The sequence below is a fragment of the Salvelinus namaycush genome, chromosome 21, assembly GCF_016432855.1.
Source record: "Salvelinus namaycush isolate Seneca chromosome 21, SaNama_1.0, whole genome shotgun sequence".
Taxonomy (NCBI): domain Eukaryota; kingdom Metazoa; phylum Chordata; class Actinopteri; order Salmoniformes; family Salmonidae; genus Salvelinus; species Salvelinus namaycush.
In genome coordinates, this window is record NC_052327.1 from 53,240,853 (window position 1) to 53,259,425 (window position 18,573).

Consider the following 18,573-nt stretch of genomic DNA (forward strand, 5'->3'; position numbering starts at 1 on the left):
GTATTATGGTGCTGATGTTATTATGGTGCTGATGGTGCTGATGTTATTATGGTGCTGATGGTGCTGATGGTATTATGGTGCTGATGTTATTATGGTGCTGATGGTGCTGATGTTATTATGGTGCTGATGGTATTATGGTGCTGATGTTATTATGGTGCTGATGGTATTATGGTGCTAATGGTGCTGATGTTATTATGGTGCTGATGTTATTATGGTGTTGATGTTATTATGGTGCTGATGGTGCTGATGTTATTATGGTGCTGATGTTATTATGGTGTTGATGTTATTATGGTGCTGATGGTGCTGATGTTATTATGGTCCTGATGGTATTATGGTGCTGATGGTATTATGGTGCTGATGTTATTATGGTGCTAATGGTGCTGATGTTATTGTGGTGCTGATGGTCCTGATGGTATTATGGTGCTGATGGTATTATGGTGCTGATGTTATTATGGTGCTGATGGTGCTGATGTTATTATGGTGCTGATGGTGCTGATGGTATTATGGTGCTGATGTTATTATGGTGCTGATGGTGCTGATGTTATTATGGTGCTGATGGTATTATGGTGCTGATGTTATTATGGTGCTAATGGTGCTGATGTTATTATGGTGCTGATGGTCCTGATGGTATTATGGTGCTGATGGTATTATGGTGCTGATGTTATTATGGTGCTGATGGTGCTGATGTTATTATCGTGCTGATGGTGCTGATGGTATTATGGTGCTGATGTTATTATGGTGCTGATGGTGCTGATGTTATTATGGTGCTGATGTTATTATGGTGCTGATGTTATTATGGTGCTGATGGTGCTGATGTTATTATGGTGCTGATGGTGCTGATGTTATTATGGTGTTGATGGTGCTGATGTTATTATGGTGCTGATGGTGCTGATGTTATTATGGTGCTGATGGTGCTGATGTTATTATGGTGTTGATGGTGCTGATGTTATTATGGTGCTGATGGTGCTGATGTTATTATGGTGCTGATGGTGCTGATGTTATTATGGTGCTGATGTTATTATGGTGCTGATATTATTATGGTGCTGATGGTGCTGATGTTATTATGGTGCTGATGGTGCTGATAGTATTATGGTGCTGATGGTGCTGATGTTATCATGGTGCTGATGTTATTTTGGTGCTGATGGTATTATAGTGCTGATGGTGCTGATGTTCTTATGGTGTTGATGGTGCTGATGTTATTATGGTGCTGATGGTGCTGATGTTATTATGGTGCTGATGTTATTATGGTGCTGATGTTATTATGGTGCTGATGGTGCTGATGTTATTATGGTGCTGATGGTGCTGATAGTATTATGGTGCTGATGGTGCAGATGTTATCATGGTGCTGATGTTATTATGGTGCTGATGGTATTATAGTGCTGATGGTGCTGATGTTCTTATGGTGTTGATGGTGCTGATGTTATTATGGTGTTGATGGTGCTGATGGTATTATGGTGCTGATGGACTGATGGTATTATGGTGCTGATGGTGCTGATGTTATTATGGTGCTGATGGTATTGTGGTGCTGATGATGCTGATGGTATAATGGTGCTGATGGTATAATGGTGCTGATGGTGCTGATGTTATTATGGTGCTGGTGTTATTATGGTCCTGATGGTGCTGATGGTATTATGGTGCTGGCGTTATTATGGTCCTGATGGTGCTGATGGTATTATGGTGCTGATAGTACTGACGGTGCTGATGGTATAATGGTGCTGATGTTATTATGGTGCTGATATTATGATGGTCCTGATGGTGCTGATGATGCTGATGGTATAATGGTGCTGATGGTATAATGGTGTTGATGGTGCTGATGTTATTATGGTGCTGGTGGTTCTGATGTTATTATGGTGCTGGTGTTATTATGGTGCTGATGGTGCTGATGTTATTATGGTGCTGATGGTGCTGGTGTTATTATGGTGCTGATGGTGCTGATGTTATTATGGTGCTGGTGTTATTATGGTGCTGGTGTTATTATGGTGCTGGTATTATGATGGTGCTGATGGTATTATAGTTCTGATGGTGCTGATGTTATTATAGTGCTGATGGTGCTGCTGTTATGGTGCTGATATTTTGATGGTCCTGATGGTGCTGATGGTGCTGATGTTATTATCGTGCTGATGGTATTATAGTGCTGATGGTGCTGATGGTGCTGATGGTCCTGATGGTGCTGATGTTATTATGGTGCTGATGTTGCTGATGTTATTATGGTGCTGATGTTATGATGGTCCTGATGGTGCTGATGTTTTTATGGTGCTGATGGTGCTGATGTTATTATGGTGCTGATGGTATTATGGTGCTGATGTTATTATGGTGCTAATGGTGCTGATGGTATTATGGTGCTGATGGTCCTGATGGTATTATGGTGCTGATGTTATTATGGTGCTGATGGTGCTGATGTTATTATCGTGCTGATGGTATTATGGTGCTGATGTTATTATGGCGCTGATGGTGCTGATGTTATTATGGTGCTGATGGTATTATGGTGCTGATGGTGCTGATGTTATTATGGTGCTGATGGTACTGATGTTATTATGGTGTTGATGGTGCTGATGTTATTATGGTGCTGATGGTGCTGATGTTATTATGGTGTTGATGGTGCTGATGTTATTATGGTGCTGATGGTGCTAATGTTATTATGGTGCTGATGGTGCTGATGTTATTATGGTGCTGATGGTGCTGATAGTATTATGGTGCTGATGGTGCTGATGTTATCATGGTGCTGATGTTATTATGGTGCTGATGGTATTATAGTGCTGATGGTGCTGATGTTCTTATGGTGTTGATGGTGCTGATGTTATTATGGTGCTGATGGTGCTGATGTTATTATGGTGCTGATGTTATTATGGTGCTGATATTATTATGGTGCTGATGGTGCTGATGTTATTATGGTGCTGATGGTGCTGATAGTATTATGGTGCTGATGGTGCTGATGTTATCATGGTGCTGATGTTATTATGGTGCTGATGGTATTATAGTGCTGATGGTGCTGATGTTCTTATGGTGTTGATGGTGCTGATGTTCTTATGGTGTTGATGGTGCTGATGTTATTATGGTGTTGATGGTGCTGATGGTATTATGGTGCTGATGGACTGATGGTATTATGGTGCTGATGGTGCTGATGTTATTATGGTGCTGATGGTATTGTGGTGCTGATGATGCTGATGGTATAATGGTGCTGATGGTATAATGGTGCTGATGGTGCTGATGTTATTATGGTGCTGGTGTTATTATGGTCCTGATGGTGCTGATGGTATTATGGTGCTGGCGTTATTATGGTCCTGATGATGCTGATGGTATTATGGTGCTGATAGTACTGACGGTGCTGGTGGTATAATGGTGCTGATGTTATTATGGTGCTGATATTATGATGGTCCTGATGGTGCTGATGATGCTGATGGTATAATGGTGCTGATGGTATAATGGTGTTGATGGTGCTGATGTTATTATGGTGCTGGTGGTGCTGATGTTATTATGGTGCTGGTGTTATTATGGTGCTGATGGTGCTGATGTTATTATGGTGCTGATGGTGCTGGTGTTATTATGGTGCTGATGTTATTATGGTGCTGGTGTTATTATGGTGCTGGTGTTATTATGGTGCTGGTATTATGATGGTGCTGATGGTATTATAGTGCTGATGGTGCTGATGTTATTATAGTGCTGATGGTGCTGCTGTTATGGTGCTGATATTATGATGGTCCTGATGGTGCTGATGGTGCTGATGTTATTATGGTGCTGATGGTCCTGATGGTGCTGATATTATGATGGTCCTGATGGTGCTGATGGTGCTGATGTTATTATGGTGCTGATGGTATTATAGTGCTGATGGTGCTGATGGTCCTGATGGTGCTGATGGTCCTGATGGTGCTGATGGTGCTGATGTTATTATGGTGCTGATGGTGCTGATGTTATTATGGTGCTGATGGTGCTGATGTTATTATGGTGTTGATGGTGCTGATGTTATTATGGTATTATGGTGCTGATGTTATTATGGCGCTGATGGTGCTGATGTTATTATGGTGCTGATGGTATTATGGTGCTGATGTTATTATGGTGCTGATGGTGCTGATGTTATTATGGTGCTGATGGTGCTGATGTTATTATGGTGTTGATGGTGCTGATGTTATTATGGTGCTGATGGTGCTGATGTTATTATGGTGCTGATGGTGCTGATGTTATTATGGTGTTGATGGTGCTGATGTTATTATGGTGCTGATGGTGCTGATGTTATTATGGTGCTGATGTTATTATGGTGCTGATGGTGCTGATGTTATTATGGTGCTGATGGTGCTGATAGTATTATGGTGCTGATGGTGCTGATGTTATCATGGTGCTGATGTTATTATGGAGCTGATGGTATTATAGTGCTGATGGTGCTGATGTTCTTATGGTGTTGATGGTGCTGATGTTATTATGGTGCTGATGGTGCTGATGTTATTATGGTGCTGATGTTATTATGGTGCTGATATTATTATGGTGCTGATGGTGCTGATGTTATTATGGTGCTGATGGTGCTGATGTTATTATGGTCCTGATGGTGCTGATGTTATCATGGTGCTGATGTTATTATGGTGCTGATGGTATTATAGTGCTGATGGTGCTGATGTTCTTATGGTGTTGATGGTGCTGATGTTCTTATGGTGTTGATGGTGCTGATGTTATTATGGTGTTGATGGTGCTGATGGTATTATGGTGCTGATGGACTGATGGTATTATGGTGCTGATGGTGCTGATGTTATTATGGTGCTGATGGTATTGTGGTGCTGATGATGCTGATGGTATAATGGTGCTGATGGTATAATGGTGCTGATGGTGCTGATGTTATTATGGTGCTGGTGTTATTATGGTCCTGATGGTGCTGATGGTATTATGGTGCTGGCGTTATTATGGTCCTGATGATGCTGATGGTATTATGGTGCTGATAGTACTGACGGTGCTGATGGTATAATGGTGCTGATGTTATTATGGTGCTGATATTATGATGGTCCTGATGGTGCTGATGATGCTGATGGTATAATGGTGCTGATGGTATAATGGTGTTGATGGTGCTGATGTTATTATGGTGCAGGTGGTGCTGATGTTATTATGGTGCTGGTGTTATTATGGTGCTGATGGTGCTGATGTTATTATGGTGCTGATGGTGCTGGTGTTATTATGGTGCTGATGGTGCTGATGTTATTATGGTGCTGGTGTTATTATGGTGCTGGTGTTATTATGGTGCTGGTATTATGATGGTGCTGATGGTATTATAGTGCTGATGGTGCTGATGTTATTATAGTGCTGATGGTGCTGCTGTTATGGTGCTGATATTATGATGGTCCTGATGGTGCTGATGGTGCTGATGTTATTATGGTGCTGATGGTCCTGATGGTGCTGATATTATGATGGTCCTGATGGTGCTGATGGTGCTGATGTTATTATGGTGCTGATGGTATTATAGTGCTGATGGTGCTGATGGTCCTGATGGTGCTGATGGTCCTGATGGTGCTGATGGTGTTGATGTTATTATGGTGCTGATGTTGCTGATGTTATTATGGTGCTGATGTTATGATGGTCCTGATGGTGCTGATGTTTTTATGGTGCTGATGGTGCTGATGTTATTATGGTGCTGATGGTGCTGATGGTGCTGGTTCCATTGGTTGTAGTGTAGAGGGACCACAAGTTATTTTACATGATTTCATTCTAGAATATAGAACAAGTTATTTTACACATATGTATTCATTCTAGAATATAGAACAAGTTATTTTACACATATGTATTCATTCTAGAGTATAAAACAAGTTATTTTACACATATGTATTCATTCTAGAATATAGAACAAGTTATTTTACACATATGTATTCATTCTAGAATATAGAACAAGTTATTTTACACATATTCATTCTAGAATATAGAACAAGTTATTTTACATGTATTCATTCTAGAACATAGAAACATTCCGGCTGTGAAGCCACAGTCTGCCATCACCCTTAGTTTGGTGTTTAACTTAAGGTGCTGACACCTTGCTGTGAATTTGTTGACATTGGCACCGTCTTCCCTATATAGTGCACCCTATTCCCTAAGTAGGGACTAGGGTGCCATTTGAGAAGGAGTCCTAGTTAGACCCCAGGCTGTGAGACTTGGTCCAGTGACTCCCACTCTGTACAGGGTAATAATGAGGTCTCCTAGCCTGTCTCTCCAGGGGGGCTGGAGGGCATGTGAGGGCCTGGCAGACTCAGTGGTTGGTCCAGGGTGGAGAACCTACAGAGACAGGCCTAACTCTGATTATACACACACAGACACACTTGTATGCACATACACATACACACGCACGCACGCACGCACGCACGCACGCACGCACGCACGCACGCACATACACACACACACACACACACACACACACACACACACACACACACACACACACACACACACACACACACACACATAAATGGGGTGAAGGAAGGCCCTGTCCTGCATGTAGAGCCAGTGAACCATGGAGATGATTAGTACTAGACAACAGAGCCTGTTCATTTTGGTCCACATTTGGTCTGTGTCTCACAGCACAGCAGGGCAACACCTCAGTGTTCATTAAGGGCACGATTCTGACCCGAGGCGAATTAAATCGTTATGGAGAGCACACCAAGCCGTAGCGGTTTGAACCGACGCATGGCGTAATACTTGGCGCCGTGGTTAGTGCAGGCAATAGAACAGGGTTTAGCCAACCATTGTACACTAATCTCTCTATTATAATTATATGTACACTAATCTTCCAACATTACCATGGGTTAAGTAACGGATGGTGGCAATTTTCAGAAAGGGTCAAACCACGGTTTTCTTTCTTTCGTGCTTAAAGGCTCTCTAAACTAGTTTTTTTTAATGATTCTTAAATACTATCCTAACCCTGAATAATCTACACGATCACAGAATATTTAAATCTACCAATTGGTGCTGAAACGGAGACGAAAATGCATATATTTAGATGGTTTTCTTTCTGAACACGTTCTCTCCATATATTTTATTGAGTCTATGGACAATAACTATAAGGTACAGCGTATTTAAAGGGATGGCTTAAGGCTTAAGACAAATGGAATGAAAACCCTATTGATTGAAAACTCCACGAGAAAATCTGTTGGCCAGCAAGTGGGAGGGTTTCAAGCAGTCGAATTACATTTATTCAGCGCACAAGAGAACCACGTCTGTAAAGCCCTTTACTCACCTTCATAAGGTAAGTCTGAATACCAACGACTGAGAAGTCCATAGGAAAGTCATGCATAAGAAAGGCGTAATTTCCTCAGTCTAAATTGGGCCCATAACTGCTGAGGATGAGTGATGTTGTTGACCTACCTGAGAACCAGCCTGGGACCAAACAAGGAGATGGATTGCATCACACATGAGACACCCCATCTGAGACTGACCCCCAGTTCTGGCAAGAGATGAAGACTTTTTGATGTGTTAGGATCATTATAAATTACAATACTTACTACCGTTTAAAGGTGACCATCATATCCCAAGCACATGCCATAATAAAGATCAGTAATCTGTAGTATGTCTAAGCTCTTGTCCATAACGATTTACATTTCCTCCTAAGATAGTAGAACTCTGTCCTGAACTGAGGGTTGACCACAGCGTAGGTTATGGGGTTACTGGCAGAGGTCATGCAGGCCACTGATACAGACAGGATCTCCAGATTCTGAGCTGTCCCCATCTGAAAGGCAGAAACATGTAAAACAATGTTTATGCTGTATTAGAATTGTATAACCTCCTATAGTAATCTCTGTTCAGAATAGTAGAATGATGTATTGAATAATTTAACGATCAAAAGGGATTTAGAATCCCAAGAGCTTCCAAATGTATTGCGTAATAAGCAGAGTTTGAATTACACCGTGGTATTTATTGGGTGCACGCGTGCACGTATTTCTTTATGGGCCTAATAGTATTGTAATGAAACGGGCAGGGAAGCAGGTCTCGAACCCTCAACCTTCTAGCCCGAAGTCCAGCGCGCTATCGACTGTGCCCCAAAAGCATGCTCAAGGGGCAGAGTTGATATCCGAGCTTATAAACCCAGGGTCGTTACAGTATAGATGTCATTTAACGGTAAAAAATGAATTACCTTTGATTATCCGATTGTCATAGAAATCACAGGGGGGGGGGAAAGTATGCTACCTGTGCTTTCGTCCACTGCAAAATAATGCCAGCATCCAAACAGTGCATGTGCACTTCTGCTATTTGATGAATGAAAATACTGTTCCAAAACACCAAAAAGTGTTCCTAACGACATTTTTCGATTGCCGTTGATTAGGCCTACATTAATTGATGCCTGAAACTGTGCCAGGAAAAACATAATTTTACTAGATGTGCATTACCATACACTTCAAAGATGCCTACCAATAACCAGTGACGTAGCCTAGTGTGGTAAAAAATAAAAAAAAATAGGTGGGTAAACTCCGATAGCTGGTCGCGGTGATAAAGGTAACGCTCCCTGTACTTTAAATGCATTTTTTTTTATAAAGGTGAGTAAACTGCTTTTACTTGCGTTTACCCTCCAATACCATTCTTTCCTTACATGAATTACATTTATGGCTGTGTTATTTGTCATTATTAAGCATTTAACAATACAATCAGAACAGTGAACTTAAACCCTGTAGGAAGCATGGATCTTGGGATATCTTTGGAAAGGCATTGTAAGTATAGCTATGCCTATGTAACAAATTATGATGTTTTGCCGTGAAAACTGTTGTCATGGGAACACAAACACAAAATAATGTAGGCCTATTCCATTGCAAAATCGAATACTTCTAACTGAAAGAGTCAACTATATATACTGTAGGGATACTGTCATTAACTTGTAGCCTATACTTGTTGGGTGGATTGGATGCGCATTGGTGTCTAACTGTAAACTAGTTGTCTAGTGATATTGTCGACCGTCATCAGCTGATCCAGGAAAGGAAACAAGTATTGTTAGAAAATATTAAAGCTAAATAAATGGTCTACGGACAGCATGGAGAACAAATACCCACGTGCACCTGAAAAACAAAGCAATGAGCGCTCTAAACAGCTGACTGACAAAAGCAACAATGATAAATCAGCAGATACATCTAATTCATTGGAATAAAGGCCATTTTTTATCAAGGATGCATGGCAAACAAATTGGGAAAGTACAAAGGAAAATCTATGCATTTTAGGGAGCTCAGCTGAGCCTGAAATTCAGCACTACTGAGTGGACAGCGCCTCTATAGAATTTCTATCATTCATGGACAGGGAGATGGTTAGTGCAGCCATTTATAAATAAATGGTTTAAACCATGATAGAGAGGTGGGGGTGTTCTTTTCATTTGAAAGCTTTTATTTTTCATATCTTTTTTAAAGAAATAGGAGAATGGTTCAATTAGCATTATTTAGAGACCCCCCTCCCCCCAGAGGTGGACTTTTGTTGCATGTAGGGGAGTTAATGTCTCATTCAGAGGAGCTGAGCTCCCCGCTGGCTCCCCCATAATTCGCACCCTGGTAAGAAGGCACAGCTCTACAGTCATGATGTTCCTCCATTTGATATTATGCAATTGATAGAAGCTATGGGTTGTATCTTTGATATAAAATATATATTTAAAAAAACAGCATCTGATGAACAGTTCACTGACAATGACCATCAGAAACATATGAAAACAACTTACCCTGAAATTCCTGTTTCTGTTGCAGAAGACGTTGGCCAGCATCATCACTATCAATGGCATCCAGAATATCAGAAAGGTGAGAATGATGTAACCAGAACGCTTCGCCAGTTTACTCTCCTTTTTTTTGGCATGCTCTTTGTTGGCGAACGACGGCATCATACAGACGCCACCTTCAACCTCTAAGCATTGCTTCGCAGCTGGAGTTTCTGGAACGGGGATTGCTGCTACAGTCTCCTCAACCTTGGTAGGTAATGGAGAAATATCATCTGCTTTGACATCATGATCACTATTAGAATTGGGATGGAGTGAACGGACATCCTTGTCTTGTTCCAAGTCTACCAACTTGAGCACCTTGGAACTGGGGTTATCCACCTGTGGCATGAATGAAACGCATGGTAGTTTCACCTCAGTGGCGAGTAGCTTAGATTTGCTACCCAGAGTCTTGGTTTCTATCATGTTGTCCGAAGAGCCTTTCATGGCTCCTTGAGGGTTCTTTGTTGTCGTGTTCGTAAATCCAATTTCAGGGTCTTTTCTGGATAAGTGTTTTTCAACAGGTAGTGCATGTTCTTGCTGAACAGTTTCCCCTTGCCTATTCTCTTTTTTTTCCCTTTTCTCCTCTATTTCAGTTTTCTCAGATTCCTCATGTTTTGTTTTCCCATCTTTATCATCCTCTTCCTGAACTTTATTTGTTGCTTCTTTCATGATGTCCTGTTTGGGTGCTGAAAAAGATCCTTTATCAAATATTTTTCGACCGTGTGCTCTCACTATGATAAATATACGAGCATAGAATCCAATAATGACAGTGAAGCAGGTTGACCATAGCGGAAGTAATATATAGAGTCCAAAGGTGTCATAGGATAGTTGCACGTTTACCTCCCATCCCCTGCACCTAACATACACAGGTGAGTCCTTGACAAACGTCAAACAAAAGGCCGCAACGAGAACACCCACCATCCAGGTCAACGGGATCCACACCAGAATCCGTCTTCGGCGCTGGGTGATTTTGAAAGGGTGGGTGATCGCTTGATGTCTTTCCATGCTGATGCAGGCCAAGGTGAGCAACTGAATACAGCAGCTGAATGAGAAGGAGGCAACCTGGGTGTCACAGAGCAGTTCCTCCAGACCTCCTCCTACGGGTCCCTTCAGAACGATGGTGAAGAGAATGGGACAGTCAATACAACAACGGAGGATGTCGATAACGGCGAGGTTGACCAGGAGCGCGTTGTTCCACGTTCTAAGAGACTTTTGACGGTACACTGCCCATGTGACAAACACATTCGCTGCAATGCCGACAAATGAGGTGAAGAGTAATACTGCACAGTTTGCAATGGTAAATGAGATGTCAATGTACTCCTCCCAAACTGTGTCGTTCCCATATCCCCATGAAATAGGCAGAGTGCTTGGATATAGTTCCATCTTAAAAAGGTTTGAGTTCCATTTTAGAAAAACAGTTCCATCTCTCCATCCTTTTCAGAATAATTTATGAACAGGAGCCCACAGCTGCAACCTAAGCTTATTACCGGTATCTGCAACAACATCTACTCCATACCCAAAGCATAATGAAGCACATCCTTCATACCACGCCCTTAGTCACTGTCATTATGACGGGGTTGTATTCATTAGGGCATACCATAACAACATTTTGCAAAACATTGTGCAAAGGAAAACAAAAATGAGGGTTCTTATTGGACAAGTTCAGGTAGTCCCTCGCTGTTTCAATCTGTTTTCTTATTTTTAGTGCCTGTTGAATATGACCTAGGTGACGCCCCGCTGTGTCCACTTGTGTTCATCGACACCCTGCATGGCTCACTGGTCTCCAGGGAATCCTCGCTGTGAGTCACATCTATTTGCACTTGGCTGTGTTGTATCCTCAGCGGGGATTATAGTGAGGGTGGTGGGTTTAATTGGATGTGTCTCTATGAAGTGTTTGAGAGCGACAGGTTGTATTGAAGACATGCTTATTACAATGGCACTGCTGACCTATTGGTGATACTGACCCAACCCTGCCTGTTAGCTGTTCTAAACACGTACACAAAAACCTAGGAATGGTTCACTACTGTGTATAGTAGAGACACAATGCAGGCTGAGCAAGAGGTGTCATCTATGTGTTTTTAGACCAATCGAAACAGCTATAGAAGTCTAAACCTGACCCTTTTATTATGAAAATACTCTAAGTTATTCATATGTTAGTGTTTTTACTAAAGAATTGACTTGTGTTAAATACATGTTTTATGATAGAAGACTGTTAGAGCCAGTTGGCTATTAGACAGGAAGCATGAGCAACAGGTATCATCTATCTATTGTACTAGACTTTTAGACTGAGGACTGTAGCTGACCCTACTATCATCAGTGGCCTATACTTACTCTATGGGGATACAGTCCTTTTTTACATCTATCTTGACGTTTTTATTTTCATTTTCAAATCAAATCACATCAAACTTTGTCATACACTCTGAATACAACAAGTGTAGACTTTACCGTGAAATGCTTACTTACAAGCCCTTAACCAACAGTGCAGTTCTAGAAGAGTTAAGAAAATATTTAACAAGCAGACTAAAGTAAAAAATAATACTAAAAAGTAACACAATAAGAATAACAATAACGAGGTTATATACAGGAGGTACCGGTACCGAGTCAGTGTGCGGGGGTAGAGGTTAGTTGAGGTAATTTGTACATGTAGGTAGGGGTGAAGTGACTATGCATAGATAATAAACAGTGACTATGCATAGATAATAAACAGTGACTATGCATAGATAATAAACAGTGACTATGCATAGATAATAAACAGTGACTATGCATAGATAATAAACAGTGACTATGCATAGATAATAAACAGTGACTATGCATAGATAATAAACAGTGACTATGCATAGATAATAAACAGTGACTATGCATAGATAATAAACAGTGATAAATAGTGACAATGTATAATCCTTTCGTGTTTCTACTAAAGAATTGACATATAGTTACCTGCCTTTATTATGGAAGTCTGTTACAGCCAGGTGGCCGACAGGTAGTATTCCTAAACCATCCAAAGAAATGAATGAAAGCCGAGCGTGTTATTTGATTACTACGTGACAATGTATAATCCTATTTGTAGAAAAGGATTAAGTGTGAAATACTCTTTGCTTGAACATTTCCCAGCTCATACAGGCTATGCCATATCTAAATCTGGGATTAGATCAAGCCAGTGTATTATCTTATCTGTTCTTTGATCAAGATGACTTACTGACAATTGAAGTCACCCATTGTATATTAATAAAGACGCTGTGTTCTTCAGAGGCAGCTACAGAGAGGACGGCATGTTAGAATAACATCTCTCGTGGTTCAGTCCATTCACTCTTTTCCTACAGGAGTGTTTCTCAGTCCTGCTCCTCGTGATCCGAAGAGGTGCACATACACGTTTCTGCCATAGCACTACACATCTGATTCAAATGATCAAAGCTTGATGACGAATTGATCATTTGAATCGTCTGCGTAGTGATAGGGTAAAAACTAAAAACTTGCAACTTTTTGGGTCGCCAGGACCAGGATTGAGAAAAGCTGCTCTCAGAACAATGACCCGGAGACTTACTTTGTTTGTCTATCCTGTTTATGTAGGCCAATGGGTTGTGTCTTCGAACTGAGTTGATCAGTGTGAACAAAAACACTTCATTTAACATATCACCCGCTACTGAAAACCTTTCCAGAAAAGTTTCTGTCTTGCCAAAGAAATGTACAAGAACAATCAATATTTGGTAGATTAGTTTTATTGGATAATTGAGATCACTTGCATAAAATTAAAAATACATTCTGAACAAAATTAAGAAACCGTGTGTCTACCACACTCTCTCTCTCTCACACACACACACCCAGACACACACACACACACCCAGACACACACACACACGCCCAGACACACACACACACACACACACACACACACACACACACACACACACACACACACACACACACACACACACACACACACACACACACACACACACACACACACACACACACACACACACACACACGACAAAACAGCAGTTGTGGAAAAAGTACCCAATTGTCATACTTGAGTAAAAGTATAGATACCTTAATAGAAAAAGTATAAGTGAAAGTCGCCCACTACTTGAGTAAAAGTCTAAAAGTATTTGGTTTTAAATATACTTAAGTATCAAAAGTAAATGTAATTGCTAAAATGTTCTTAAGTATCAAAAGTAGAAGTAAAAGTATTAATCATTTCAAATTCCTTATATTAAGCAAAGCAGGTGGCACCATTTTCTTGTTTTTAAAATATATGGATAACCAGGGGCACACCCCAACACTCTGACATTATTTACAAAAGATGCATTTGTGTATAGTGACTCCGCCAGGCCATAGGCAGTAGGGATGACCACATGTTCTCTTGATAAGTGTGTGAATTTCACGATTTTCCTGTCCTGCTAAGCATTCAAAATGTAACAAGTATTTTGGGTTGTCAGGGAAAATGTATGGAGTAAAAAGTACAATATTTTCTTTAGGAATGTAGTAAAGTAAAAGTTGTCAAAAATATAAATAGTAAAGTACAGATACCCCCAAAAAGCTACTTATGTAGCACTTTAAAGTATATTTTTTACCCAAGTACTTTACACCACTGCAAAACAGAGCACAAAGAAATGTAGCGTGCCTGCTCTTGGTTGGTTTACGGTAATAAATACACTGTAAAATATCACACGCAATCACACACACACACTCACACAGACACAAACATACACACTACGAAAACAGAATCAGTTTTGCATTACTCTAAAATGGATCTCAATAAATCCTTTTCAAAGACAAATTTGCACCCCCCGTTTTCTGTAATTCTTTAAAAAAAAATCTCCCATTGTTATACTTTAGAATCGTTGCGCCATTTCAGTTTTTGAATGTACTGCAGACGAGGACTTGCTTGCTGGCTGATTAATTGATTGACACGGACTGGACTTTATTTAGGATGAGGCTGCAGCTTCTCTCTGTATCTCTGCAAACCCTAACTTCCACTTAAGTCAAATTCTCCCTTAGTTACACATTAATGTCAAATGGGACACTGGGTGAATATTCCACTGAAGTGGAAGTTAGGTTTCACTGAGTGACGAGCTGTGATGGGGCTCGAATGGACCCAGACCACTGTGATACTTCCAGGCTCCCGTTTCTGTTTTCAGTGGAGGAGATGGAGGAGAGAGGAGGAGATGGAAAAGATGGAGGAGGTTGAAGAGGAGATGGAGAAGATGGAGGAGAGAGGAGAGATGGAGGAGTTGGAGGAGAGATGGAGGAGAAATGGAGGAGAGAGGAGATAGAGGAGATGGAGAGGAAGAGATTTAGGAGATGGAGGAGTTGGAGGAGAGATGGAGGAGATTGAAGAGGAGATGGAGAAGATGGAGGAGAGAGGAGATGAGGAAATGGAGAGGAAGAGATTTAGGAGATGGAGGAGATGGAGGAGTTGGAGGAGAGATGGAGGAGAGAGGATATGGAGGAGATGGAGAGAGGATATGGAGGAGATGAAGGAGATAGAGGAGGAGATGAGAGGATATGGAGGAGATGGAGGAGAGATGGAGGAGTTGGAGGAGAGACGGAGATGGAGGAGAGAGGATATGGAGGAGATGGAGGAGGAGGAGGAGAGATGGAGGAGATGGAGGAGAGGAGGGGATGGAGGAGAGAAGGAGATGGAGGAGAGGAGTAGAGAGGAGATGGAGGAGATGGAGGAGAGAGGATATGGAGGAGATGAAGGAGATAGAGGAGGAGATGAGAGGATATGGAGGAGATGGAGGAGGAGGAGGAGAGATGGAGGAGATGGAGGAGAGGAGGGGATGGAGGAGAGAATGAGATGGAGGAGAGGAGGAGAGAGGAGATGGAGGAGATGGAGGAGATGGAGGAGATGGAGGAGATGGAGGAGAGAGGAGGAGATGGAGGAGAGAGGAGAGAGGAGGAGGAGATGGAGGAGAGAGGAGGAGATGGAGAGAGGAGGAGATGGAGGAGAGATATGGAGGAGATGGAGAGAGGAGGAGATGGAGAGAGGAGGAGATGGAGGAGAGATATGGAGGAGATGGAAGAGATGGAGAGAGGAGGAGATGGAGGAGAGAGATGGAGAAGAGAGGAGATGGAGGAGAGATGGAGGAGATGGAGGAGAGAGATGGAGGAGAGAGAAGATGGAGGAGAGAGGAGATGGAGATGGGGGAGAGAGATGGAGGAGAGAGGAGATGGAGGAGAGAGGAGATGGAGATGGAGGAGAGAGGAGATGGAGATGGAGGAGAGAGGAGATGGAGGAGAGAGGAGTCACAGAGGAAGCACCCTGCTGTGTGCACTGATTCCTTGTTTTTTTCTGCCCACCCTTCTGCCCACCGTGGTCCTCAGGGTCATGGAGCGCATGGGGACGGTGTCAGGGGCCGGGTCGTGGGGAATGTAACGCCCACAGGAGAGGACTTCCAGAGTGGCATTACGGAACTACAGGGAGTACGAACACAAGTTTTAGCAAACCACGTACAGAATGTGTGGTAAAGAATTATAAATCGATTTGTACAATCTTCAATACACAAGACAATCCACAAGACATCACCGGTTGCAAGTCTCTATGGATGAGTGTCAACTAATAAGGGCTAGATGTAATTTCGGATTGAGCAGACACATGCAGCGTTTACCATGAACAGCGTCTTCGCGAACACCTGAAAAATTGCCGATATGGATTAAATCTAGGCCTAAATAACCAAAAGGTAAGTGTGTATTCTAATTGAATTAAAACCACAGGAAACTGACATATTGCAGTCCCCTTCGATAATCTACAGATTTAACTGATGTGTTCTCACTCTGCCTCTCCTCCAGTACACACACCTGCTTGTTGCTTAGGAAGTAGATGATGGGGTTGTAGACGGGACTGGTCTTGGCGAAGTACATAGGCATGGTAGCCACCAGCGGAGGGATGTGGAGCTCTGGGTCCACCACAACCACCACGGACAGGGCTGTGTAGGGCAGCCAGCAGACAAAGAAGGCCCCGATCATGGCCAGCACTATCCTTACCGCCCGCTCGTTGTCCTGCAGACAGGGGCGACCGCCCTGCAACTCCGTACTACGGTTTAGCTGGAGGAGGAGGAGGAAGAGGGGGAGGAAGAAGAGGAAGATGATACCCCACGACCGACAGGATCTGTTTAAGCTTGCAGACACAGTACTCAGCGTCTAAACCCCTCTGACAGTCTCCAGTTATAGCAACAGTCCCTGTTACAGTCCCTCTATCCCAACTGGAAGAGGCTTTTGTACACTTGGTATATGGACAGAAATGGACTTAAATGGTATGTCCCTCGGGGAGCTGAGTTTCTATATGTACCTGTCTCATGGAGGTGAGGACCTTGGCGTAACAGTAGATGATGATTGCGACAGGCAGGAGGAAGCAGAACAGCGTGTAAAGGATCAGGTAACTGTAGTTACTCCAGGACCTAGAGAGACATAACACATTATAAACCATGTTATAGGACATTATAAACAAGTTATAACACATTATAAACCATGTTATAGGACATTATAAACATGTCATAACACATTATAAACCATGTTATAGGACATTATAAACAAGTTATAACACATTATAAACCATGTTATAGGACATTATAAACATGTCATAACACATTATAAACCATGTTATAGGACATTATAAACAAGTCACAACACTATAAACCATGTTACAGGACATCATAAAGGCTCATACATGCTCATTACAAGTTATAACACATTATACTGGCCTCTCCTCCCAGCCCAGAGAGCAGGAGGTCTGGACGCCCTCGGGTCCGTAGGAGCTCCAGCCCAGCAGTGGGGGCACGGCCCAGAACAAACAGAACAGCCAGACCCCCAGGAGCCCCTGAAAGCTCCGACGCACGTTCATCTTGAAACCTGCCATGGGCTTACACACCACGTTGTAGCGCTCGTACGCCAGCAGTGTCAACGTGCACATAGACACCAGACCTGAGGGAGAGGAGACCGGGGGGGGGGGGGGGGGGGGGGGGGGGGGGGGGGGGGGGGAGTGTATTCATAAAGTGTCTGAGAGTATGAGTACTGATCTAGGATCAGATTCTGATCCTGTCCATGTAATGCTGTCCATTGGGATCTAAAAGGTAAAACTGATCTTAGATCATCAGGATATGAACCCTGGCTTCACAACCAGAAAACCACAGATCTGAATACCACTCCAGGAACCCAATTCAACACACTGAGTTAACTTGATTAAATTAGACTTGCATTTTCAAACACTTTCAGGCTACAACAACAAAACATTGGCTTTTATTAAAAGTTTGAGTTCAGGTCACATGATTCAAAGACATCCTATTTTTAAAAAAAAAGTACTTTACCGAAATAGTTGACAGCAAATCCTTGAAAGATGCAGAACTCGTCGCCGAGAAAGAATGAACCATGATAGTTGGTAATGGTGACTATCGACGAACCGCACAAGGCTATCATCAAATCGGACACGGCTAAACTGAGGATGATCACATTCATTGGGTTGAGGAGAGTACGATTCTTCACCAACACCGTTATTACCAGAGTATTGTTAAAAACAGAGAAAATTGCATTGATGAACATAAGATAGGAGAGGATGCTGTAGCCTGCCCGTGGAAAAATCGTGGGCGCCACAGTACTAGATTTGAAGCCCGGAGAAGTAGAGTTAAAAGTCGGGTCGAAGCTCCAAGGTGTGCCTGCGGCAGTGGTGCTGTCCATGGTGCTTAATATAAAACGCACGCGCTCCACCATACGACCAAGAAACTACAGAAAGGGTTCTTTGCTGTCTGCATCCCATCCCAATCAAAGCCCAAACGTCATAGCTTGATCTTATTATGTCTGATCCTGGTTAAATAGCTTCTGTATTCAGGATGTCTTAAAATGTTGGATTAATTATCTGTCATTGAGAACATGCTGCCCAACACCAACTTAAAAAC

General features: G+C 42.3%; 1 protein-coding gene across 1 annotated transcript; it reads right to left on the reverse strand.

Moving 5' to 3' along the window:
• Positions 1-7,531: 7,531 nt before the first annotated feature.
• On the reverse strand, positions 7,532-18,355 carry parietopsin. Its single transcript, XM_039017012.1, has 8 exons — positions 17,989-18,355; positions 17,386-17,605; positions 16,974-17,082; positions 16,484-16,729; positions 15,986-16,099; positions 10,601-10,789; positions 9,650-9,889; positions 7,532-7,687 (listed from the first exon to the last, which is right to left on the reverse strand). Exons 1-8 carry the CDS (start codon positions 18,353-18,355, stop codon positions 7,532-7,534), a joined length of 1,641 nt encoding a protein of 546 aa, XP_038872940.1.
• Positions 18,356-18,573: the final 218 nt, after the last annotated feature.